Source organism: Hylobates moloch, unplaced genomic scaffold (assembly GCF_009828535.3).
Source record: "Hylobates moloch isolate HMO894 unplaced genomic scaffold, HMol_V3 SCAFFOLD_14, whole genome shotgun sequence".
Taxonomy (NCBI): Eukaryota; Metazoa; Chordata; class Mammalia; order Primates; family Hylobatidae; genus Hylobates; species Hylobates moloch.
This window is the reverse complement of record NW_026652289.1, coordinates 51,398,463-51,425,360: the sequence shown is the minus strand read 5'-3', so window position 1 is coordinate 51,425,360 and position 26,898 is coordinate 51,398,463. Positions and strand designations below refer to the sequence as shown.

At 37.1% G+C, this 26,898-nt stretch overlaps 2 protein-coding genes across 16 annotated transcripts in view; one reads left to right on the top strand and one right to left on the bottom strand.

Moving 5' to 3' along the window:
* Window positions 1-26,898, bottom strand: part of PEAK1 (pseudopodium enriched atypical kinase 1) — a 292,413-nt gene that overhangs the window by 138,485 nt on the left and 127,030 nt on the right. For 13 of the 15 annotated variants that reach the window (XM_058427924.1, XM_058427915.1, XM_058427919.1 and 10 more), the window contains one exon: window positions 21,462-21,543. The gene's annotated coding sequence lies outside the window, so the exon portion shown is untranslated. Of the gene's footprint in view, window positions 1-5,769; window positions 5,897-21,461; window positions 21,544-26,898 lie in introns of all 15 variants that reach the window. The other 2 variants (XM_058427920.1, XM_058427918.1) reach the window with 1 other exon arrangement.
* LOC116482281 (non-histone chromosomal protein HMG-17-like) lies at window positions 13,093-13,785 on the top strand. The gene has a single exon (XM_032753549.2). The coding sequence runs from the start codon at window positions 13,414-13,416 to the stop codon at window positions 13,708-13,710; it is 297 nt and encodes a 98-aa protein (XP_032609440.1). The 5' UTR covers window positions 13,093-13,413; the 3' UTR covers window positions 13,711-13,785.

The window sequence follows — 26,898 nt, the reverse complement described above, 5'->3', positions numbered from 1 at the left end:
GATGAAATTCAAATGTCATGGTCCATAAATAAAATTTTATCAGAACACAGCCAGTTCATTTGTTTATATATTGTCTATGGCTGATTTTTTACCATAAAGGCAGAGTTAAGTAGTTGTTACAGGAACTAAATGCCTACAAAACCCAAAATATACATTATTTGGCCCTTTACAGATAACATTTGCCAAATTTCTAATACAAACTACATTCAACATGGCTATTCTCTAAAATTTTAGAATTCATCTTTTAAATGACTAGATCAAATGGTTTATTTTAGTCCTTACACTCTGGTAATGCTATTCCCTCATATTTCTAATGAATGTTAATAATTTTATATTTAAAATTAGTATCTCATAATAGAGACAATTTTTACATTCTCAAGAAATCAATTTTCCTGATTCATAACATTTATTAAGTATGATATATCCTTTTCTTCTGATCAGCTTCTGATTTAGAGTTTGTAATAGGCTCTCTGATTTGAAAAATAAATAATAGTTCCCATAGCAGACACAGTTCATTTATAACAATACTGAGAAAAAGTACATCAATGGATAAGTGTTAAGAAACAATTTCTTGGGAGCTTCTAAATTCTGCAAAGGTGTTAGCCTTAAAACCTATTCTAGAATAATTCAACTTCTGCTTCTGACCATGAGGGAGTAAACAGTTCCAGGATGATCCTCTCACCATAAACAATTAGAATACAGCATAAAATACTGGAAAGGACTATTTTCAGACACAGGCAGTGCAGTATTATGATCCCTAAGAAAACAGAAATAAGGGGAGTTCTACCAGCAACTCAGGCTCTCAGCCAGAAAGAAATTTACCACTTCAGTAAAGGGAGGAAGAACTTAAACAGAGCCTCGAAATCTTGTTTACTTGGAGAGACAGAAAAAAGTGCAAGGAGGCCAAGAAGGCTAGAATTTATGGCGCAGAATTCCAAAGAAGAGGGAGACAGCTCAAGTAATCTCAATAAGGGTTCTCCTGAGCGTTTAGCTAGATAAAAACGTTACATTAAGAAGGGTAAATTTTTTTTGAGACCAGAGAAGAACATCTAAGGAAAAAATGATACCAGAGACTTGCAATACAAAGATTCTCAGAGCTGACATAGGACCAAGAATTCAACAAGCTCCCTTCAGCAAGAAGAGAGAAACCCAAATATACAAAGCAATCAGCAGGGTCCCCAGAAGGGACAAATCACTGAGGCAGGGGCCCTAGAATAAAGGCTACTCTAGATATGCCTGAAAGGAGTGTTTAAGCCTAGAACTGAACAAACTAATCTGTACTTAACAAAAATGCTTTTCAGGAAGAAGTCCAACATTCTTTAAAGATATACAACAAGATTAAGGACTCAAATATTTAAATTCATAAATATGTATCATTTAATAAAAAAATTACTGGACATAGTAAGAATCAGGGAAATGTGGCCCATAACCAGAAAACTATCAGTCAATAGAAAGAAACCCAGAAATGATAGAAATGATAGAATTTGCACGCAAAGACATTAAAAGGGCTGTAATAACTATGCTCTATATTCAAAGACATAAATGAAAAAAGGAACACAGTGGAGACAGAAATACAGGATTTCCAAAAAGAACAAAAAAAAACTTCTAGAGATAAAATATATAGAGTCAAATGAATATTTCACTAGATAGATAAGCAGTAGTTTATACACAGAAGAAAAAGAGGTGGAGCCAAGATGGCCGAATAGGAACAGCTCTAGTCTACAGCTCCCAGCGTGAGCGACGCAGAAGACGAATGATTTCTGCATTTCCAACTGAGCTTTGAAGAGAGTAGTGGTTCTCCCAGCACACAGCTTGAGATCTGAGAACGGACACACTGCCTCCTCAAGTGGCTCCCTGACCCCCAAGTAGCCTAACTGGGAGGCACCACACAGTAGGGGCAGACTGACACCTCACATGGCCGGGTACTCCTCTGAGACAAAACTTCCAGAGGAACTATCAGGCAGCAACATTTGCTGTTCACCAATATCTGCTGTTATACAGCCTCTGCTGCTGACACCCAGGCAAACAGGGTCTGGAGTGGACCTCCAGCAAACTCCAACAGACCTGCAGCTGAGGGTCCTGACTGTTAGAAGGAAAACTAACAAACAGAAAGGACATCCACACCAAAACCCCATCTGTACGTCACCATTATCAAAGACCAAAGGTAGATAAAACCACAAAGATGGGGAAAAAACAGAGTAGAAAAACTGAAAATTCTAAAAATCAGAGCACCTCTCCTCCTCCAAAGGAATGCAGCTCCTCACCAGCAACGGAACAAAGCTGGACAGAGAATGACTTTGACGGGTTGAGAGAAGAAGGCTTCAGACAATCAAACTACTCCGAGCTAAAGGAGGAAGTTTCAACCCATGGCAAAGAAGTTAAAAACCTTGAAAAAAGATTAGAAGAATGGCTAACTAGAATAACCAATGCAGAGAAGTCCTTAAAGGACCTGATGGAGCTGAAAACCATGGCACGAGAACTACGTAACAAATGCACAAGCCTCAGTAGCCGATTCGATCAACTGGAAGAAAGGGTATCAGTGATGGAAGATCAGATGAATGAAATGAAGTGAGAAGTTTAGAAAAAAAACAATAAAAAAAAAAACGAACAAAGCTGCCAAGAAATACGGGACTACGTGAAAAAACCAAATCTACGTCTGATTGGTGTACCCGAAAGTGACGGGGAGAATGGAACCAAGTTGGAAAACACTCTGCAGGATATTATCCAGGAGAACTTCCCCAATCTAGCAAGGCAGGCCAACATTCAGATTCAGGAAATACAGAGAATGCCATAAAGATACTCCTCGAGAAGAGCAACTCCAAGACAATTGTCAGATTCACCAAAGTTGAAATGAAGGAAAAAATGTTAAGGGCAGCCAGAGAGAAAGGTCGGGTTACCCACAAAGGGAAGCCCATCAGACTAACAGCTGATCTCTCAGCAGAAACTCTACAAGCCAGAAGAGAGTGGGGGCCGATATTCAACATTCTTAAAGAAAAGAATTTTCAACCCAGAATTTCATATCCAGCCAAACTAAGCTTCATAAGTGAAGGAGAAATAAAATACTTTACAGACAAGCAAATGCTGAGAGATTCTGTCCCCACCAGGCCTGCCCTAAAAGAGCTGCTGAAGGAAGCACTAAACATGGAAAGGAACAACCGGTACCAGACACTGCAAAAACATGCCAAATTGTAAAGACCATCGAGGCTAGGAAGAAACTGCATCAACTAACGAGCAAAATAACCAGCTAACATCATAATGACAGGATCAAATTCACACATAACAATATTAACCTTAAATGTAAATGGGCTAAATGCTCCAATTAAAAGACACAGACTGGCAAATTGGATAAAGAGTCAAGACCCATCAGTGTGCTGTATTCGGGAAACCCATCTCATGTGCAGAGACACACATAGGCTCACAAAATAAAGGGATGGATGAAGATCTACCAAGCAAATGGAAAACAAAAAAAGGCAGGGGTTGCAATCCTAGTCTCGGATAAAACAGACTTTAAACTAACAAAGTTCAAAAGAGACAAAGAAGGCCATTACATAATGGTAAAGGGATCAATTCAACAAGAAGAGCTAACTATCCTAAATATATATTGCACTCAATACAGGAGCACCCAGATTCATAAAGCAAGTCCTTAGAGACCTATAAAGAGACTTAGACTCCCACACAATAATAATGGGAGACGTTAACACCCCACTGTCAACATTAGACAGATCAACGAGACAGAAAGTTAACAAGGATATCCAGGAATTGAATTCAGCTCTGCACGAAGAGGACCTAATAGACATCTACAGAATTCTCTACCCCAAATCAACAGAATATACATTCTTATCAGCACCACACCACACCTATTCCAAAACTGACCACATAGTTGGAAGTAAAGCACTCCTCAACAAATGTAAAAGAACAGAAATTATAACAAACTGTCTCTCAGACCACAGTGCAATCAAACTAGAACTCAGGATTAAGAAACTCACTCAAAACTGCTCAACTACATGGAAACTGAACAACCTGCTCCTGAATGACTACTGGGTAGATAAAGAAATGAAGGCAGAAATAACGATGTTCTTTGAAACCAACGAGAACAAAGACACAACATACCAGAATCTCCGGACACATTCAAAGCAGTGTGTAGAGGGAAATTTATAGCACTAAATGCCCACAAGAGAAAGCAAGAAAGATCTAAAATTGACACCCTAACATCACAATTAAAAGAACTGGAGAAGCAAGAGCAAACACATTCAAAAGCTAGCAGAAGGCAAGAAATAACTAAGATCAGAGCAGAACTGAAGGAAATAGAGACATAAAAAACCCTTCAAAAATCAATGAATCCAGGAGCTGGTTTTTTGAAAAGATCAACAAAATTGATAGACCACTAGCTAGACTAATAAAGAAGAAAAGAGAGAAGAATCAAATAGAGACAATAAAAAATGATAAAGGGGAGATCACCACCGATCCCACAGAAATACAAACTACCATCAGAGAATTCTATAAACACCTCTACGTAAATAAACCAGAAAATCTAGAAGAAATGGATAAATTCCTGGACACATACACCCTCCCAAGACTAAACCAGGAAGGAGCTGAATCTCTGAATAGACCAATAACAGGCTCTGAAATTGAGGCAATAATTAATAGCTTACCAACCAAAAAAAGTCCAGGACCAGATGGATTCACAGCCGAATGCTACCAGAGGTACAAGGAGGAGCTGGTACCATTCCTTCTGAAACTATTCCAATCAACAGAAAAAGAGGGAATCCTCCCTAACTCATTTTATGAAGCCAGCATCATCCTGATACCAAAGCCTGGCAGAGACACAACAACAACAAAAAAAGGAATTTTAGACCAATATCCCTGACGAACATAGATGCAAAAATCCTCGAAAAAATACTAGCAAACTGAATCCAGCAGCACATCAAAAAGTTTATCCACCATGATCGAGTGGGCTTCATCCCTGGGATGCAAGGCTGGTTCAACATATGCAAATCAATAAACGTAATCCAGCATATAAACAGAATCAATGACAAAAACCACATGATTATCTCAATAGATGCAGAAAAGGCCTTTGACAAAATTCAACAACCTTCATGCTAAAAACTCTCAATAGATTAGGTATTGATGGGACATATCTCAAAATAATAAGAGCTATTTATGACAAACCCACAGCCAATATCATACTGAATGGGCAAAAACTGGAAGCATTCCCTTTGCAAACTGGCACAAGACAGGGATGCCCTCTCTCACCACTCCTATTCAACATAGTGTTGGAAGTTCTGGCCAGGGCAATCAGGCAGGAGAAAGAAATAAAGGGTATTCAATTAGGAAAAGAGGAAGTCAAATTGTCCCTGTTTGCAGATGACATGATTGTATATCTAGAAAACCCCATCGTCTCACCCCAAAATCTCCTTAAGCTGATAAGCAACTTCAGCAAAGTCTCAGGATACAAAATCAATGTGCAAAAATCACAAGCATTCTTATACACCAATAACAGAGAAACAGAGAGCCAAATCATGAGTGAACTCCCATTCACAACTGCTTCAAAGAGAATAAAATACCTAAGAATCCAACTTACAAGGGATGTGAAGGACCTTTTCAAGAACTACAAACCACTGCTCAACGGCTAAGCTCATAGGCTTAGGGCTGACTTGGCAACGTGGGCTCTTTTTTGGTTCCATGTGAACTTTAAAGTAGTTTTTTTTCCAATTCTGTGAAGAAAGTCATTGGTAGCTTGATGGGGATGGCACTGAATCTATAAATTACCTTGGGCAGTATGGCCATTTTCACAATATTGATTCTTCCTACTCACGAGCATGGAATGTTCTTCCATTTGTTTGTGTCCTCTTTTATTTCGTTGAGCAGGACGTAGGCATGGGCAAGGACTTCATGCCTAAAATACAAAAAGCAATGGCAACAAAAGCCACAATTGACAAATGGGATCTCATTAAACTAAAGAGCTTCCACACAGCAAAAGAAACTACCATCAGAGTGAACAGGCAACCTACAGAATGGGAGAAAATTTTTGCATTCTACTCATCTGACAAAGGGCTAATATCCAGAATCTACAATGAACTCAAACAAATTTACAAGAAAAAAACAAACAACCCCATGAAAAAGTGGGCGAAGGATATGAACAGACACTTATTAAAGGAAGACATTTATGCAGCCAAAAGACACATGAAAAAATGCTCATCATCACTGGCCATCAGAGAAACGCAAAACTAAACCGCAATGAGATACCATCTTACACCAGTTAGAATGGCGATCTTTAAAAAGTCAGGAAACAATAGGTGCTGGAGAGGATGTGGAGAAATAGAAACACTTTTACACTGTTGGTGGGACTGTAAACTAGTTCAACCATTGTGGAAGTCAGTATGGCGATTCCTCATGGATCTAGAACTAGAAATACCATTTGACCCAGCCATGTCATTGCTGGGTATATACCCAAAGGATTATAAATCATGCTGCTATAAAGACACATGCACATGTATGCTTATTGCGCCACTATTTACAATAGCAAAGGCTTGGAACCAAACCAAATGTCCAACAATAATAGACTGGATTAAGAAAATGTGGCACATATACACCATGGAATACTATGCAGCCATAAAAAAAGGATGAGTTCATGTCCTTTGTAGGGACATGAATGAAGCTGGAAACCATTATTCTCAGCAAACTATTGCAAGGACAAAAAACCAAACATCGCATGTTCTCACTCATAGGTGGCAACTGAACAATGAGAACACTTGGACACAGGAAAGGGAACATCACACATCGGGGCCTGTCGTGGGGTTGGGGGAGCAGGGAGGGATAGCATTAGGAGGTATACCTAATGTAAATGATGAGTTAATGGGTGCAGCACACCAACACGGCACATGTATACATATGTAACAAACCTGCACGTTGTGCACATGTACCCTAGAACTTAAAGCATAATAATAAAAAAAAGGAAATCAACTCCAAAAGGAACCCTCAAAACCATGCGAATATATGGAAATTAAATAACATGTTCCTGAATGATGACTGAGTCAAAAATGAAATCAAGATGGAAATTAACAAATTATTTGAACTGAACGATAATAGTGACACAACCTATAAAAAACCTCTGGGATACAGCAAAGGCAGTGCTAACAGGAAATTCTCAGCATTAAATGCCTACATTGATAAGTCTGAAAGAGCACAGACAATCTAAGGTCACACCTTGAGGAGCTAAAGAAACAAGAACAAACCAAACCCAAGCCCAACAGAAGAAAACGAGCAACCAAGATCAGAGCAGTACTAAATGAAATTGAAACAAACATAAAAATACAAAAGATAAATACAACAAAAAGCTGGTTCTTTGAAAAGATAAATAAAATTGATAGACCATTAGTGTGATTAACCAAGAAAGAAGACAGAAGATCCAAATAAGCTCAATTAGAAACAAAATGGGATATAAAACAGCCAATACCATAGAAATACAAAATATCATTCAAGGCTACTATGAACACTTTTATGTGCATGAACTAGAAAACTAAAGGAGATGGATAAATTCCTGGAAATATACAACCCTCCTAGATTAAACCAGGAAGAAACAGAAACTCTGAACAGACCAATCACAAGCAACAAGAATGAAATGGTAATTAAAAAGTTACCAAAAAAAAAAAAAAAGTCCAGGACTAGATGGATTCACAGCTGAATTCTATCAGACGTTTAAAGAAGAACTGGTTACCAATCCTATTGACACTACTCCAGAAGATACAGAAAGAAGGAATCCTCCCAAAATCATTCTATGAAGCCGGTATCACCCTAATACCAAAACCAGAAAAGGACATAACCAAAAAAAAGAAAACTACAAACCAATATCCCTGATGAACATAGATGCAAAAATCCTTAACAAAATACTAGCTAAACGAATCCAACAGAGATCAAAAAGATAATCCACCATGATCAAGTGGGTTTCATACCAGGGATGCAGGGATGGTTTAACATCTGCAAGTCAATAAATGTGATACACCACATAAAAAGAATTAAAAACAAAAATCACATGATCATCTCAGTAGATGCAGAAAAAGCGTTTGACAAAATCCAGTATCCCTTTATGTATGATTACAACCCTCAGCAAAATTGGTAAAGAAGGAACATACCTTAAGGTAATAAAAGCCATCTATGACAAGCCCACAGCTAACACTATACTGAATGGAGAAAAGTTGAAAGTATTCCCCCTGAAAACTGGAACAGGACAAGGATGTCCACTTTGACCACTTCTATTCAACATAGTACTGGAAGTCCTAGCAAGAAAAATTAGACAAGAGAAAGAAATAAAGGGCATCCAAACTGGCATAGAGGAAGTCAAACTGTCACTGTTTGCTGATGACATAACCATATACCTAGAAAATCCTAAAGACTCATCCAAAAAGCTCCTGAACTAGTAAATGAATTCAGAAAAGTTTCAGGATACAAAATTAATGTATACAAATCAGTAGCCCTGCTATACATCAACAACAACCAAGCTGAGAATCAAATCAAGAACTCAACCCCTTTTATAACAGCTTTAAAAACAAAAACAAAAAACTTAGGAATATACTTAACCAAGAGGTGAAAGTGAAAGACCTCTGCAAGGAAAACTACACAACACTACTGAAAGAAATTATAGATGACAAAACAAATAGAAACACATCCCATTTTCATGGATGGGTAGAATCAATATTGTGATAATGACCATACTACCAAAGGCAATCAACAAATTCAATGAAATTCCCATCAAAATACCACCACCATTCTTCACAGAACTAGAAAAAACAATCCTAAAATTCACATGGAACCAAAAAAGAGCCCACATAGCCAAAGCAAGACTAAGCAAAAAGAACAAATTTGGAGGCATCACATTACCCAACTTCAAATGATACTATAAGGCCATAGTCACTGAAACAGCATTGCACTGGAATAGAAACAGGCATACAGACCAATGGAACAGAATAGAGAACCCAGAAATAAAGAGAAATACTTACAGTCAACTGATCTTTGACAAAGCAAACAAAAACATAAAGTAGGAAAAGGGAACTATTCAACAAATGGTGCTGGGATAATTGGCAAGCCACGTGTAGAAGAATGAAACTGGATCCTCATCTCTCATCTTATACAAAAATCCACTCAAAATGGACCAAAGATTTACATCTGAGACATGAAACCATAAAAATTCTAGAAGATAACATTGGGAAAAGCCTTCTAGACACTGGCTTACGCAAAGACTTCATGACCAAGAACCTGAAAGCAAACACAACAAAAACAAAGATAAATAGATGGAACTTAATTAAACAAAAAAGCTTCTGCACAGCAAAAAAACAATCAGCAGAGAAAGCAGACAACCCACAGAGTGGGAGAAAATCTTTGCAATCTATCTGACAAAAGACTAACATCCAGAATCTACAAGGAACCAAATTAGCAAGAAAAAAAAAATCCCATCAAGTGGGCTAAAGACATGAATAGACAATTTTCAAAATAAGATATACAAATGGCCAATAAACATATGAAAAAGTGCTCAACATCACTAATGATCAGGGAAATACAAATCAAAATCACAATGAGATACTACCTTACTCCCGCAACAATAACCATAAAATAAATCATAATCAAAAATTAAAAAATCAAAAATAAAAAAACTCATAATCAAAAAATAAAAATAGATGTTGGTGTGGATGTCATGAAAAAAGGAACACTTTTACACTGCTGGTTGGAATATAAACTAGTACACCACTATGGAAAACAGTATGGAGATTCCTTAAAGAACTAAAAGCAGATTTACCATTTGATCCAACAATCCCACTCCTGGATATCTATTCAGAGGAAAAAAAAAGTCATTATACAAAAAAGATACTTGCACATGCATGTTTATGGCAGCACAATTCAAAACTGAAAAAATATGGAACCAGCCCAAATGTCCATCAATCAACAAATGGATAAAGAAAATGTGGCGTATATATACCATGGAATACTACTCAGCAATAAAAAGGAACAAAATAATGGCATTTGCAGCAACCTAGATGGAACTGGAGACCATTATTTCACTCAGGAATGGAAAACCAAACATAGTATGTTCTCACTCATAAGTGGAAGCTAAGCTATGAGGATGCAAAGACATATGAATGATACAAGGAACTTTGAGGACTTGGAGGAAGGATAAGAGGGAGATGAGGGATAAAAGACTACACATTGGGTACAGCAGGTACTTCTAGGGTGATAGGTGCACCAAAATCTCATAAATCACCACTAAAGAACTTATTCATGTAACCAAACACCACCTGTTCCCCCAAAACCTATTGAAATAAGACAAAATTCCAAAAATAAAATAAATATGTACATCTTGGTAAGGTACAGTTGATACTTAAACAACATGGGTTAAATCAAGTGGGTCCACTTATACACAGATTTTAAGAAATAAATGAGGCTGGGCATGGTGGCTCATGCCTATAATCCCAGCACTTTGGGAGGCTGAGGTGGGTGGATCATGAGGTCAGCAGATTGAGACCATCCTGGCTAACACGGTGAAATCCCATCTCCACTAAAAATACAAAAATTAGATGGGTGTGATGGCACATGCCTGTAATCCCAGCTGCTGAGGCAGGAGAATCGCTTGAACTTGGGAGACGGAGGTTGCAGTCAGCTGAGATTGCAGTGCAGACTGGGTGACAGAGTGAGACTCTGTCTCAAAAAAAAATAAAATAAATAAAATAAAAAAATAAAAAAAGGAAAAGAAAAAAGAAAGAAATGTATTTTTTTTTAAAGAAAGAAAAAGAATTATCTCACAAGGATTTTAAGGCAGCCACCATTAAAATGCTTCAACGGGCAATTACCAACACATTGGAAACAAATGAAAAAAAACAGAAAGCTTGAGTAAAGAGTCTCAGCAAAGAAATACAGAATGTAAATAATGAAATTACAAAACCAAAATTACAATAACTGAAATCAATATCAGTGGATGGGTTCAATAGCAGAATGGACGTGACAGAAGAAGGAATCAATGTACTAAAAATAAAACAATAGAAATTTGCCAGTCTGAACAATAGGAAGAAAACAAACTAAAAAAACAGAACTTTGGTGACTCGTGAAACTATAATAAAAGATTAATATTCACGTCATCAGAGTCTCAAAAGGAGAGGAGAAAAAGGACAGAAAAATGATTTGAAAAAATATGACTGAAAAGTTCTCAAAAGACATAAACCTATAGATTCAAGAAGCCAAGTAAACCCCAGTGTAAACACCAAATCAATCCAGGCCAAAACACATCAAAGTCAAACTTCTGAAAACTGAAGACATAGAAAAAATCTTGAAAGCAGCAACAGAAAAACAACATTTTCCCTAGAGGGGAAAAAGAGTTTAATGACAGTAAATTTCTCATTAAAAACCATGGAAGCCAGAAGGAACTGGCACGACATCTTTCAGGTGCTAGGAGAAAAGGCTTGTTAACTCAGATTTCTTTATCCAGCAAAAATATCCTGCAGAAATGAAGAAAAAAATAAAAATATTTATAGAGAAAGGAGAATTTCTCACTAGCAGATCTGCTCTAAAAGAATAAAGAAAATTCTCTAAGCAGAAAGGAAATGAAAAAAGATCTCGGATAATCCAGGAATCGTGGATAATGAGGAAGGAAGGATGACAGAAGGAGGAAAAATATGTATAAATACAACAGATTCCTGTTTCACTTGAGTTCTCCTAATTATGTTTGACTGTTGAAGCAAAAATTATAATGCTGTATGATATAGTTCAAAATGTATGTAAAGAAAATAAAACTATTAATACACATAAAAATATAAACATGCACGTAATATACACATATACATATATTAGAAACATATAAAAATGTTAAGATAATTAAATGGGGGGGACTAAAGCGAGCAAAAGTTTCTATACTTTACTGGAAGTGATAAAATGTAGCATCACCAAGTAGCACTGTAGTACAGCCGACTATGACTTGTTGCATACAAAATGTAGTATCTAGAGTGACGACAAAAAAGCCATACAAAGAGATATACTTTAAAACACTGAATTCTAAAAAGTATTCAAGTAACCTGCAGGAAAGCCAGAAAAACAAACTGTGACACATCCATACCATGGAAAACTAACTATATCAGCAATAAATAGCAATGATTCTTGACATCTCAACTTAGATGGATCTCAAGGGCATTATGCCAAGTAAAAAAAGTCAATCTCAAAGATTTTATACTACATGATTCAAGTTATATAACATTCTCAAAATGACAAAATTATAGAGATGGTTACCAAGGGTGAGGGATGGTGGAAGGGAGTCAGGGTGTGTGTGACTATAAAGAGGCAGCACAGGGATATCACTGGGTTAAGGAATTCTGTATCTTGGTTGCAGTGCTGGTTACATGAATCTACACATGTGATAAAATACCAAAGAACAATATACTACTTGCTTTACACCAATGTCAATGTACTGGTTTTAATATTGTTCTATAGTTACATAAGATAGAACTAATAGGGGAAACTCGGTGAATGGTACAGTAAATATGGTATTTCTCTGTACTATGTTTTCAAATTCATGTGAATTTATAATTATTTCAAAATAAAAAGTTTAAAAAGTGAATTAATTCTGTGAATTATTTAAGAGTTCACTAATAGGATCACCATACCTGTAAGTAAATATTTTTGTTCTAATAGAAAAAAATTATAGCAACTTTATTCATAACAGATAAAAACTGGAATTAAGAAACCAATCTGAAAAGGCAACATATTGTATGATTCCAACTATATGACGTTCTGAAAAAGTTAAAACCATGGAGAGAGTAAAAGGTTCAGTGGGTTGCCAGGGGCTGGAGAAGGAAAAGGGATGAATAGGCAGAATGCAGAGGATTTTTAGGGCAGTGAAAATACTCTATATGATACTAGAATGGTGGACAGCTGTCATTACGCATTTATCCAAACCCATAGAATGCACAACACCAAGAGTGAACCCTAATGTAAACTATGGGCTTGGGGTGATTATGATGTCTCAATGAAGGTTCATCAGTTGTAGCAAATGTACCATTCTGGTGGGGATGTTGATAATAGGGAATGCTATACACTCGTGGGGATGAAGGTATGTGGGATATCTCTGTATCTTTTTCTCAGTTTTGATGTTGAACCTAAAATTGCTCTAAAAAAATGAAGTCTTTTGAAGAAACACTGGAAACGAAATGTTCATGAACAGGTGATTAAGTACACTGTGATATACTCATACAATGGAATACTACTCAGCAATTAAAAGAATGAACTACTAATACACACAACATATGAATTTCAAAAAATTAAGCTGAGAGAAAGAAGCTAGATTCAAAAGAGTACATAATAATTCAATTTATAGGAGCAGTGTGAAGAAGAAGCAGGGAGAACGACCCCCAGACTGACCAAAGCCCACACAACGCACTTATGTCCTGCCACATCGCCACCACCATGCCCAAGAGAAAGGCTGAAGGGGATGCTAAAGGAGATAAAGCCAAAGTGAGGGACAAACCACAGAGAAGATCTGCGAGGTTGTCTGCTAAACCTGCTCCTCCAAAGCCAGAGACCAAGCCTAAAAGGGTCCCTGCAAAGAATGGAGAGAAGGTACTCAAAGGAGAAATGGGAAAAGCTGACACTGGCAAGGAGGGGGACAAGCCTGCAGAAAATGGAGACGCCAAAACAGACCACGCACAGAAAGGTGAGGGTGCTGGAGATACCAAGTGAAGCACGTGCATTTTTTATAACTGTGTACTTCTGGTGACTATACAGTTGGAAATACTACTTTTTATCAAGTTTTATAAAAATGCAGAATTTTGTGGGTTTTTTTTTTTTTTTTTTTTTTTTGAGACAGAGTCTCACTCTACCGCCCAGGCTGGAGTGCAATGGCCTGATCTTGGCTCACTGCAACCTCCGCCTCCTGGGTTCAAGCCATTCTCTAGCCTCAGCCTCCTGAGTAGCTGGGATTACAGACACATGCCACCACACCTGGCTAATTTTTGTATTTTTAGTAGAGATGGGGTTTCACCACGTTGGTCAAGCTGGTCTTGAACTGACCTCAAGTGATCCGGCTGCCTCGGCCTCCCAAGGTGTGTGCGTGTGTGTGTGTGTGTGTGTGTGTGTGTGTGTGTGTGTGTGTTTCAAAGCTATGTTGCTAGCACACAGAACACTTACTGTTGTTTTTGGGGGAAGGGGCATATGTCACTAATAGAATGTCTCCAAAGCTGGACTCATGATGTGGGGAAAATACCTTTCCCTTCTAGTTTTGAGAGACTTCCTCTTGGATCTCAGGAGGAGGGATTCCCTGACTTAGACACACATGGCCTCCTTGGTACAAAAGCCTGTGGGATGGAAAAACAAATTTGTTTTTATGTTCTTTTCTCCCTTTCCACCTTTCAGCATAGACTTAACTCCCTTTAACCCAGACATCTGCTGGGATCTGACTCCCAATAATTGGTTACCAGTGTGTCAGACAAACTGGATGTTCAGTGATACCACTGAGATGGAGCCCCTCAAAGGAGCAGTGGTTCCGTTTCTAGATTGTGGATCTTCAGATAAATTCTGTCATTTTCATTTCACTTCCTGAGTCAGGATCAGCAAGGTGAAAAGTCGTTAAACAACATTCTAAATGTGAAATGTCAACCCTCACTCTAAACTTTCCCTGTTCAGAGCATCACATGAAGACTTAATTGGGTTTACAGTGGCTTTCTGATTTTTGGTAGTCCACTGAAGAAGGGAGTTTGAAAGTTGTTGTATGCTGTTAATGATTTTCTGCCCATGTCCTGCCCAAAATACCATGATTATTTATGGAAGGTATCTTTAATAAAGCTGGATACAGTTTGGCTAGGAAAAAAAATTCCATTTATACAATATTCTGGAATAGGTAAAACTATAGTGATGAAGTACAGATTGGTAATTATTAGATGTAGGGAGAGATTTTGACCAAAAAGGGAAAGCCAGAAGTTTTCTAGGGTGATGGGACTGTTTGTTTCCTATTTGCAGTGGTAGTTATATGGATCCATACATGCGTTAAAGCTCACAGAAATTATGTAAAGTCAGTTTTGGGCCGGGCATGGTGGCTCATGCCTGTAATCCTAGCACTTTGGGAGGCTGAGGTGGGCGGATCACTTGAGATCAGGATTTCGAGACCAGACTGGCCAACATGGTGAAATCTTGGTCTCTAGTAAATACACAAAATTAGCTGGGCATGGAGGCAGGCACCTATAATCCCAGCTACCTAGGAGGCTAAGGCACAAGAATCGCTTGAAAATGGGAGGCAGAGGCTGCAGTGAGCTGAGATCATGCCACTGCACTCCAGCCTGGGCAACAGAGTGAGACCCCATCTCAAAAAAAAGGTCAGTTTTACTCTATGTAAATCTTAAAAATTAACAACAAAATAAAATAATTTCCCATCGCAACTTTTCAAATTCTATCTTCAATTATTTAATAGATAAGTAAAGTGTATTCTAGTCTTAGTTCTGTTACCACCTATACAACACTTGAGGATGTAGCTTCACACCCTTAGTTTCACTTTGCAAAATGAAAGGGGATAATCAAATGATTTCTTTTTTTTTTTTTTGAGCCTTTTCTTATTCTAAAACCTATTCCTATTCCATGTTTCTGTTAAATTTTTATTATTTTTAGAATTAACAAGGAACACAAAATATTTTAATGTTCTCAAGTGGACTCCATAAACTTCCTTCAGACAGTGTGGGCTGGCTTGCAATATTCTTGTTATTGGTTTTATGTGATATTTTATGAGCTCTAAACATTTGACATTACTTAGTAGCTCTGTGTAGATGATTATCAGATAGCACTCTCATCTTTGGAATAATCAGGCTTCTGACTATAAGAGCTGTACAAGATTTCTATCTCCTGGCTGGGCATGGTGGCTCACACCTGTAATCTCAGCACTTTGGGAGGCCGAGGCAGGTGGATCACTTGAGGTCAGGAGTTTCGAGACCAGCCTGGCCAACATGGTGAAACCCCATCTCTACTAAAAATACAAAAATTAGCCAGGTGGGGTGGCACCTGTAATCCTAGCTACTCACCTGTAATCCCAGGAGGCTGAGGTCAGAGAATCGCTTGAACCCAGGAAGCAAAGGTTGCAGTGAGCCGAGATTCGCCATTGCACTCCAGCCTGGGCAACAGAGCGAGACTCCATCTCAAAAAAAAAGTCTATTTCCTTTATTATATCAGACCTTGTCTATAGTTCGCTGTAAAAAAGTATGTGAACTGCCATTTCTGCCAGCAAAATGATGCCTATTGTTATTAATTTTTATAATATGTGGTATTCATATTGCTGGAGAAAAGAAAGTATGCCATTTTTACTGAATTCATTCAATATAATAAAAAAACTTTCTTTTTTAACCCTACATAGAAAACCTGGCGTCGCCAAATCTTTTGCAAAGATCTTCATTTCTCCTATAGAAGAGCTGCAGACTAGCAACGTATTATACTACCAGATCTTATATTAAAATGTTCTGTTTATATATAAGAATAAGCAAAGCTATTGAGGAAGTTCATACAATTTAAGAATCAAATTTAATAACTTCATAGAAAACCCTCATTGCAATTAGCAACTTTTCATTTAAATTTTTTTGGAGATGGGTTTTCATAAAAGAAATAAAAAGACCCAAGAGCAAATTATTATCTCTTTCAACAATACTCTCAATTTTGTACAGCAGAATAATTTTTGAATATTTATGAAAATCATCCAAATTTCTCACATTGAGAATTAAGAAAAATAAAGGTGGCATATATATGCTAATGAAATATTCAATAACTACTTGAATATTTATACTTACTTGGTACTATTTTTCTCTGATAAATTCAAATAACTGGGCAACTCAAGGTGGACTGATCTTACAAATGTAGGCCAACAGATTCTGTAATTCTCCTTTATTACCTATACTTCTATTTTTTAAAACTCTGAATCAACCCATTTAATTCTTTCAAATACAACATGAAGAAATAAAATGAAGCCCTGAGCTACACTTAATCATTTAATTGCTAAGCAGCAATACACTTACAAAAGAAAAAACCAATCAATATTTCCATATAATTCTATCACCATGTTAAGCTTTAAAATAACTTGGTCAAGAAGGAAGCTATAAATTAAATTTATTTCCTGGGTGTTTAGATCACACACCCAAATATACACATACATACATATACACATAAATCAACAGCTCCATATTTCCCTTATTGCCATCCTGAGGTTTACTGAATATGACATCAAAGAGTTCCTCGAATTTCCATACATCTAAGAACTTATCTCATTTTTAGAAAATATCCTGGCACAGGAAGCAGACTACACAGAAATAAATCTACATTAAAACTAAATAATCAATGGCTAGGGAAAACAATTTAATGCTAACGAATTAGTCAACATGACTCGTTAAAAAATTTACTGTTTCAGCAATTTCTTTATTGAAATAGTTTAAAAAGTTAAAAGGCTTTGTGTATTAAAACCATGCCTTCTGAATCACAAGGCCATCCACGTGTACAAAGGGAATGTTTTAATAAGAATGGGACACCAGCCTGGAAGCCTGGCTTGCTTGCAGTTGACTCTAGATCAGGAATTCTTTAAGCCTAAAGCCAAACAAGAGAAACTCACAAATCACAGGAAAAAGCCCAGTCATCTTGAAAAATTCTAAACCCTCAGTTAAATGTCATAACTTTTTTATGAACACTAAATCACAATGGGCCAATGAGAAACTAACAGCTGACTACAATAGGGGCTGGCTTAGCAAGACACAATCATATTATAATAGGTACAATTTAATGAAACTGTGTTAGGAGTTTGAAGTTTCCAGGAAACTAGCTCCTGAGTTATCTCAAAACAAAAACCAAAAAATTAATTACTATGAAGGGGCCTCTTCATCTTTTCCTTTAAAGCATCATTAAAAAGTGGCTGTAAAAAAAACCTTTGCATATGTTTTGAAGTCATACATAGAGCTGAGAATTAAAAACTAGCTCTATTCAAGTCTGCATCAAATATCAATTTGAATTCCACGGATCTGTGATGGCATGAAAATGGGTACGCAGTAAGAGGTGGAGCTCTGTAGGGCAGGGCATAAGGAAAGAACATCAGCAGCTGGGCAAGAGAATCTTATAATGGACTCTTAAGAAAAACAGACTTCAGAAAGGACATAATACATTTTTCTTCTCTAAAATAAGTCAAACCTCGTAATGCTGCTTTCAAATTTTGTTGTATATCGACACCATCCTTTGCTGTTTTCCTTATTTGATTAGAACCATCTGGGAGATCCTCCTTTCTTTTATTAGTTCTACAGAATATATGCAGTTAATCATCTTAAAAAAAACTTTTTAATATAGAACAACAACTAGAGATTGTATTAATGATCAAATTTTCATATCTGCAGAGAAAACATCATCATACCATGGGATCTAGAAAGTCAGTTTCTTTTAAAGGAAAGACAATTCAGAAAAAAAAAATTCTATAAGAAAAACTGCTCATACACACATACTAGTTTTAAAATTATTTTCTTTCCAATTAAAAAAATACTAAAAAGTTACACAAAAGTTGTAGCTCTACAACTACAAAGTGGAAATAAAAAAGAAAACCTATTTCAATAAAGGCAATGAAATAATTCATTTTACGTAAAGCTTAGCTTCCCATGCTTATTTATTCGTTTTCAAAGTATCCTTTTAAATTAACTGAAATTTTCCTTAGCTCACCTACAATTTATGAATACTTTATTATAAAGTATGATTTCTCTTTGCATTATTTAGTCAGGATAATGTATGTTATTGATAAACACAAGGATATTAAAAGTCAGTTATGCTTATTCTTAATCCAGGAATAAATGAAAACCAAAATTAAATCAACTCATAGACCTTATTACTTGCCACTTCCTTACCTCTTTGTTACTGTTATTTATATAATGTAGTCATTACTACTTTCATATCAGAAAATGTTTGTTACTCCTGCTTGGATTTTTTCATAAATCACTGAATTCTCACTTTCTCACAAAATAGTCCTTCATTGAAGATGTACTTAGTCTCACTAAAGCAAGAAAACATGATAAACTCGGTTGAGGGTCACAGAGTCACTTAGTCTAGCCCAGCTATATGACCAATTCAATCTGGTCATGCATACAATGAAGAGAATAATATTTAACCCACAAGGGTATGGTGATGAGGCTCACATGAGATTAATGTATGTAAAAGAGCAAAGAGCTTTGAAATGTTTACAGTGCCATACAAATGTGAAGGTCTCAGTCTCATCATCTTCACATGGGAGGATTCAATGAAGTGATCTCTAAAGACTTTTCTCGCAACCAAAAATTCTTAGCTATTCACATGTGAAGCACATTTTAAAAATCTACTGATAGGATAATTGTATCCTACTACTGATAACTGTATCCTATCTACTGATAGGATAATTGTAAGGGACTTACGGAACAATGAAGTCAATCTTCTAATCTTACAAAATGTACGAAAACAGGTTAAGATACTTGTAGAGCACATGAGTTAGTAGGAAAGCTGGGAATTGAAAGAACCCAGATCTGAGCCCCACCTTCAAAGTCCTTTCTATCATATGTTGTTGTTCACTATTCTGTGAATTTAAAATCTCTCTTCACCATAGGATCATGTAATCTAAATTACTTTTTCAAACTGGTTACAATGAAAAGCTTGTTAAGATGGAAATATTATTTTGGTGAGGCGATTTAACTGCTAATAGTTGAATTAAGAATGTTTACAAATGACACTAATAGCAAAAGGAGCTCAGACTAAATTGTCCAGCTATTTGTTTGGTTTGTGTAATACTAAATTTTAAGTCGGCTGGGTGCAGTGGCTCAAGTCTGTAATCCCAGTACTTTGGGTGGCCGAGGCAGGCAGATTACGAGGTCAGGAGATCAAGACCATCCTGGCTAACATGGTGAAACCCCGTCTTCTCTACTAAAACAAATACACACACACACACACACACACACACACAATTAGCCAGGTGTGGTGGCACGCATCTGTAGACCCAGCTACTTGGGAGGCTGAGGCAGGAGAATTACTCGAACCCGGAAGGCAGAGGTTGCAGTGAGCCAAGATCATGCCACCGCACTCCAGCCTGGGTGACAGAGTGAGACTCATCTCAAAAAAATAAATAAATAAAAAATAAGTCAATAGACATGGTGTAAACCCTATCTAACCTTTCCCAATACACGGTTTTGAATCTGCTTTTGGTACTTACTAGCTATGTGATCTCGGACAATTTGCTTATTTCTTTGTTTTAAAGATGAGGGATAACACCAAGTATGTCACCTGGCTGTCGTGAATTAAATAAGTTAGTTCATGTTAAGTCCTTACAATAGTGTCTAGCACATAGTAAGTGCTTATAAATGTTAGTTCCCATCTCTAATCTTCTAAACTTTTGAGGAATAGAGAATACTCTCCCCTTTTTACTTCATCAGAAAAGTAAATGAAATAAATTCCTTAAATGAAAGTAAATTCCTTATATGAAATACATATAATCTCCACCCTCTACTTCAGTAATCAGCAGTTGCACAACAACTAAACCTAAATAAAATAGGGAACATTGTGACATAATGGAAGGCAAATATGGTTTGGAGTCAACAGATACGAGTCTGAATCCCACCTTAACTCTTTAAGAGCTTCTGACCTCAAGCAATTTACCAAACCTCACAAAACTTTCCATGCTAAAATGAGATTGCTATCTAGCTTTTTATAATTTTGTCTTTCATATTCATAGTTAAGTTGCAAATCATTTGATATCCCCTATTGTCATTTTTTTTTATTGCATCTATTTGATTCTTCTCTCTTTTCTTCATTAGTCTGGCTAGCAGTCTATCTATTTTGTCGATCTTTTCAATAAAACAGCTCCTGCATTCATTGATTTTTTGAAGGGTTTTTCGTGTCTCTATCTCCTTCAGTTCTGCTCTGATCTTAGTTATTTCTTGTTTTCTGCTAGCTTTTGAATTTGTTTGCTCTTGCTTCTCTAGTTCTTTTAATTTCGATGTTAGCGTGTTGATTTTAGATCTTTCCTGCTTTCTCTTGTGGGTATCTAGTGCTATAAATTTCCCTCTATACACTGCTTTAAATGTGTCCCAGAGATTCTGGTATGTTGTATCTTTGTTCTCAAAGACCATTTGATTTCAAAGAACATCTTTATTTCTGCCTTCATTTCGTTATTTACCCAGTAGTCACTCAGGAGCAGGTTGTTCAGTTTCCATGTTGTTGTGCGGTTTTGAGTGAGTTTCTTAATCCTGAGTTCTAATTTGATCGCACTGTGGTCTGAGAGACTGTTATGATTTCTGTTCTTTTGCATTAGTTGCAAATAGTTTGAAAAGGGCATGTCTTATTCATCTTTGTCTCCTCCATACTACTATGGCAAGGTTTAAAATTATTAGATTTTTGCTGGAATAAGACAGGAGATTAATAAAAGAGATTCAAGACCAGAATAAACATGTTACATTATGGAAAGAAAAAGTACAAACCTGGTTTAATTGGCTCCAACTCTGGGCATTATGTTGTTGCTTCCTTTTCTTTCCTTACAAATGGATCTCAAGTATTCTTTTCCTATTAGAAGATGCAAAGTGGGGAAGATATATTAATAAAGGGCATTTGAATCACTCTTTAAAACTAAGCATTCTTTAATTCACCATAAGGCAGAATCAAACTCTTATTCTATTTGATGAATTTGTTTTTAAGCTATAAAATAACTAAAAGGTGTTTTAATTGGTTAATACAACAGAAACATTATAGGCTTAAGTAGCCAAAAAGTAAACATATAGTGCATTAAAATAAATTTGTTCCTTACTTCAAAAAATTACTTTCAAAGAATAGCAATACCTCTGTTAAAGATAACTTCACTATTCAGGGGTTGCATGAAACAGTGTAGTTTATTATAATACATTACACAAAATACTTCTGGTTCCTACAGTTCTTAACCTTTTGGGTGGAAGGTGAGTGGTGAGTTATACAAAACTTTGATAATCCAAAAGAAGCTATAAATTGCATCTTCATAAAAATGTATATATATGCATCATATCTTGCATATAATTTTAGTTGAGTCATGAAACCCAGTCATGTACCCTGTAGGTCTCTAAAACCTGTTGGTAGACTCTGTTCTTGAGTTTCTAAAAATGAATAGACTTAAGAAAATGAAGAAATAGTGACCCAGAGAGATGAAAAAGATTAAATAAGGCCACACTGTACTCAGGAAGAGAAGAATGTTCAACTACCATATTAATCCACATAAGACTGACCATGCAAAATTTACTGTAAATCAGTGCCTTCGGGTCAGAGTAATTCTTACAACAAAACCAGAATAGGAGACTTCATGGTGCCTAGTACATAGCAGCTCATGAAATAATACGAATTTAAAAACATTTGTCAAGTAATGAAAATGGATAAAATATAAAAATGCAACTTCCAAGTAAATGAAATGTTTTCCAGCTGAACAAAATAAGTGGCAAACTTAAACGTTTATTATCTACTATATAACATTATATAATATCCTACTATTCAAGAATGCTTAAAGAGTGATTCAAAAAGGATAAAGTTGTCCTCCTTTTAACAGTAATTAGGCAAAGACATAGAGCTTCTTCCTTCCCAGTTTCCTTTTTGGGTTCCTCTTTCTCCCCCTCCTCCTAGGGTTCACTGTTTTGCCCACTTCACACTCTACTCACATTTTCTGTATTCCTCCCAGGACTGGGAGGAACTCAGATGAAAACCCTGAATCCTAACCTTTCACCTGAGCCTCAGACTCCTACATCCAGTTGTTTGTTGGATGTTTCTAACTGAAGGTAATATAGGCAAAAACTCAGTATATGCCAAACTGAGCTGTCCATCTTTTCCTAGAATCTGTTCCTTTTTAAAGTCCCTGTCACAGCAGAACAACAGCCTCTTAACTTCTCAAGCCAAAAGTCAGGCAATTATCTCACACTTCACCAGTCATCTTCAGTTCTTACTGATTTCTACTTTAAACACTTTCCAAGTCTATTTCCTCAATTCCATCCCTATTAATAGTATCTAAATCCAAGTTATCTCTCAATATGACCAAATCAGTAACCTAACTCATCTCCCCATCTCTAATTTTATCCTACCTCAAATTTATTTACATACTTCTGCCAACACGATTGGTTTAAAATAAAAATTTTGCCACATCAAGCACTATCATACATCAAACCCTCATTATGTCAAACTCTTCAAAGCAACCCAGCACTAACAGAATAAAGTCCTTTATTCAAAGAATAGATGTCCAAGTATGACATATGAAGTCCTCAATGACCAGGCTCATACCTATCTCTTCAGCTTTATTTCCTATCTCCCACTTTATTGCACCACAGCCATACTGAACTATTTGTCAATCCCATGTATTCTCATGCTGTTCTCTTTGCCAGTATATCTTTACCTGCCTTCCACACATAGGAAATTCTTACTTATTCAGGTACAAGATCACTTTCTCTGGAAACTCTGACCACAGCATACTTCTCTACACCACCAAGTTCACATATCATTGCAACAAGCACTCAGGAGAGAGTTAACTGAATATTAACGAAACTATGCAAACTAATGACAAAGCAGCATATAATTTATATACATAAAACCAGTGAGAAGGGAAACTAAATGGATTTTAGTAAGTCTTTTTGGAGAAAATGTCTTAACCTGGCGGATCCAAGGAGTAATTGTTCAGATTGCTGAAGAGAAGAAATAAAAGTATTTCAATGAGGCCGGGTGCGGTGGCTCACACCTGTAATCCCAGCACTTTGGGAGGCCAAGGCAGGCAAATCACGAGGTCAGGAGATCAAAACCATAATGAAACCTCATCTCTACTAAAAATACAAAAATTAGCCAGGCGTGGTGGCGGGCGCCTGTAGTCCCAGCTACTCAGGAGGCTGAGGCAGGAGAATGGCGTGAAACCAGGAGGCGGAGCTTGCAGTGAGCCCAGATGGTGCCACTGCACTCCAGCCAGGGCAACAAAGCAAGACTCCGTCTAAAAAAAAAAAAAAAAAAAAAAGTATTTGAATGAGTAAAACAGAGATGGAAATGAATACATTCAATTCATAGGAGGCTAAGAAGACACGTATTGCAAGGTTTGGAGGAACAGTAAACAGCAAATGTAAATTAACAAATGCAGCTATCCCTATAAAGAGGCTTAAATACTATAACCAATAATTCACCAAAGACCTTCAAATATTTTTTTCTGAAACCATATGGCAAAGTTGACATTTAGGTACTATCCTGTACTTTCATTGGAGATATATTAGAGAAATATTTTCATCTTTTAGTCACTTCCCTGCATCCTTATAGGTTTAAGAAGGTATCCCCACTGAATTAGCACTTACTGAAGAACTTTACATAAAATTCTCAAATTATAACACATCTCTATGTTGCATAATAGTTTATTGAAATTGGAATAAGGTAACATAAGACTCTATTTCAATCAGGTCAAGGGCTGGTTAATCTTACAAAACAGTCTTTAATACTAGAACATTAGGTTGCTCCAAATAAGCAGGGAAAGTGAAAATATAGTATACTTGATGTTAAATTCACAGAGGATTTCAACTGCAAATACTTTGCTTTCTAAATGCAATATAATTAAAAAGCATCAATCCTTAAACTTAAATACACGACCGGGTGCAGTGCCTCACGCCTGTAATCCTAGCACTTTGGGAGGCCGAGGCTGGCGGATCACCTGTGGTCAGGAGTTCGAGTCCAGCCTAGCCAACATGGTGAAATCCCATCTCTACTAAAAATATAAAAATTAGTGGGGCATAGTGGCAGGAGCCTGTAATCCCAGCTACTCAGGAGGCTGAGGCAGACAGAATTGCTTGAACCCAGGAGGCGAAGGTTACAGTGAGCTGAGATCGTGCACTCCAGCCTGGGCGACAGAGCCAGACTCTGTCTCAGAAAAAAGAAAAGAAAAGAAAAGAAAAGAAACCAAAACACCTAAAATAATACACTAGTCATAGTGCAGAAGAATAAATCTATGAGGTATTTCCATGTGAAGAGTGAATATTAAGGTCATCTCCCAAAAATAAGGAGAAAAAGATGCTGTTATAATTACTTTTTTTTTTTTTTTTTTGAGACGGAGTCTCATTCTGTTGCCCAGGCTGAAGTGCAGTGGCATGATTCAGCTCACTGCAACCTCTGTCTCCCAGGCTCAAGTGATTCTCCTGCCTCAGCTTCCCGATTAGCTGGGATTACAGGAGCCTTGCCTGTCACGCCCAGCTAATTTTGTTTTGAGACAGAGTCTCACTCTGTTGCCCAGGCTGGAGTGCGGTCCACAATCTTGGCTCACTACAGCCTCCATTTCCCTGGTTCAAGCGATTCTCCTACCTCAGCCTCCAGAGTAGCTGGGATTACAGGTGCCCAGCACCATGCCCGGCTAATTTTTGTATTTTTAATAGAGATGGGGTTTCATCATGTTGGCTGGTCTCAAACTCCTGACCTCAAGTGATCCACCTGTCTTGGCCTCCCAAAGTGCTGGGATTGCAGGCATGAGCCACTGTGCCTGGCTAATTTTATATTTTTAGTAGAGACGGGGTTTCACCATGTTGGCCAGGCTGGTCTCAAACTCCTGACCTCAACTTATACACCCGCTTCAGCCTCCCAAAGTGCTGGGATTACAGGCATAAGCCACCTTGCCCAGCTTCTTCTTCTTTTTTTTTTTTTTTTTCGCTCAGTTGCCCAGACTGGCACACTGGAGGGCAGTGGCGTGATCAGGGATCACTGCAGCCTCCACCTCCCAGGCTCAAGCAATCCTCCCACCTCAGCCTCTCTGGTAGCTGGGACTACAGGTGCATACTACCATGTCTGACTAATTCTTTTCTATTTTTTTGTAGAGATGGAGTTTTGCCTTGTTACCCAGGCTGGATAACTACTCTTGATGACATAAAATCTACTGTTTGCAGTAAAGACAGAAAGCATTCACCCTAATACCTTAGTTAGAAGACTACAGAATCAGTCAGAAGAAGATCAAGTCAGAAACATAAGCAGCACAAATAAATCAGCCACCCCAAACTGAAGAATCTCTAAATGTAGGTCTGTATCATTTTTATTTGAAGCATTTAACTATATAGCCATATAAGACAATAACAAAGGCATATTTTCTATACCAAGGAACAAGATGATTAGGAAACAGATATACGCTAACAAGCACAGAATCACTTTGAAGTGTAACCGTCAATGCATGGGGTTGTATGATGGCTTGTCCTTGACTTTGTAAATGCCAATTCCCTGCTTTCAGATTTGCAGACAGTAAAACGTGAGATACAAAGCTGAATGTTAATTTTCAACATAACATTGATATGTCAGAAAGCATGGGTAATTCTCATTCTCACATAATACCTGTCATTTTAAAACACCCCTACTGATATGAACCAACATTCGTGAATGAAAGGTTAAAAAATGCTTTTGAGCTGTCATATTCAAGCAAATTGACAGATATGAATGCACACACACACTAGTCTTCGATATGAAATCTCCTCACACATAAACACTATTATAAAATAAATTTCTTTAAGAGAAAAGCGACTGATAATGTTGCAAGCTTGCTAAAGAGAATAACATCAACCATAAAAGAAACTGGCGGCCCACCAATATGATGCTGACAACCACATTATGCTCAAGTGTGCTATAGATGATCATTTAAATGCTGTCAATGTCACCTGTACTCCTTCAGTATTCCATTTTATGAAAAACCTTCTGACTTAAGGAATATGGAATCATCCATCTGATTTAACACAGCAAACTGTTTTCATCTTGTATGCATTTATTTTTCACTAAAAAAGAGAGCTATGGCCAGGCATGGTGGCTCACGCCTGTAATCCCAGCACTTTGGGAGGCCGAGGCAGGCGGACCACGAGGTCAGGAGATCGAGACCATCCTGGCTAACACGGTGAAATCCCGTCTCTACTAAAAATACAA

Bases quoted from the DNA above. Each gene is read 5' to 3' on its own strand.
- LOC116482281 (XM_032753549.2), top strand. From the start codon at position 13,414: ATGTCCTGCCACATCGCCACCACCATGCCCAAGAGAAAGGCTGAAGGG.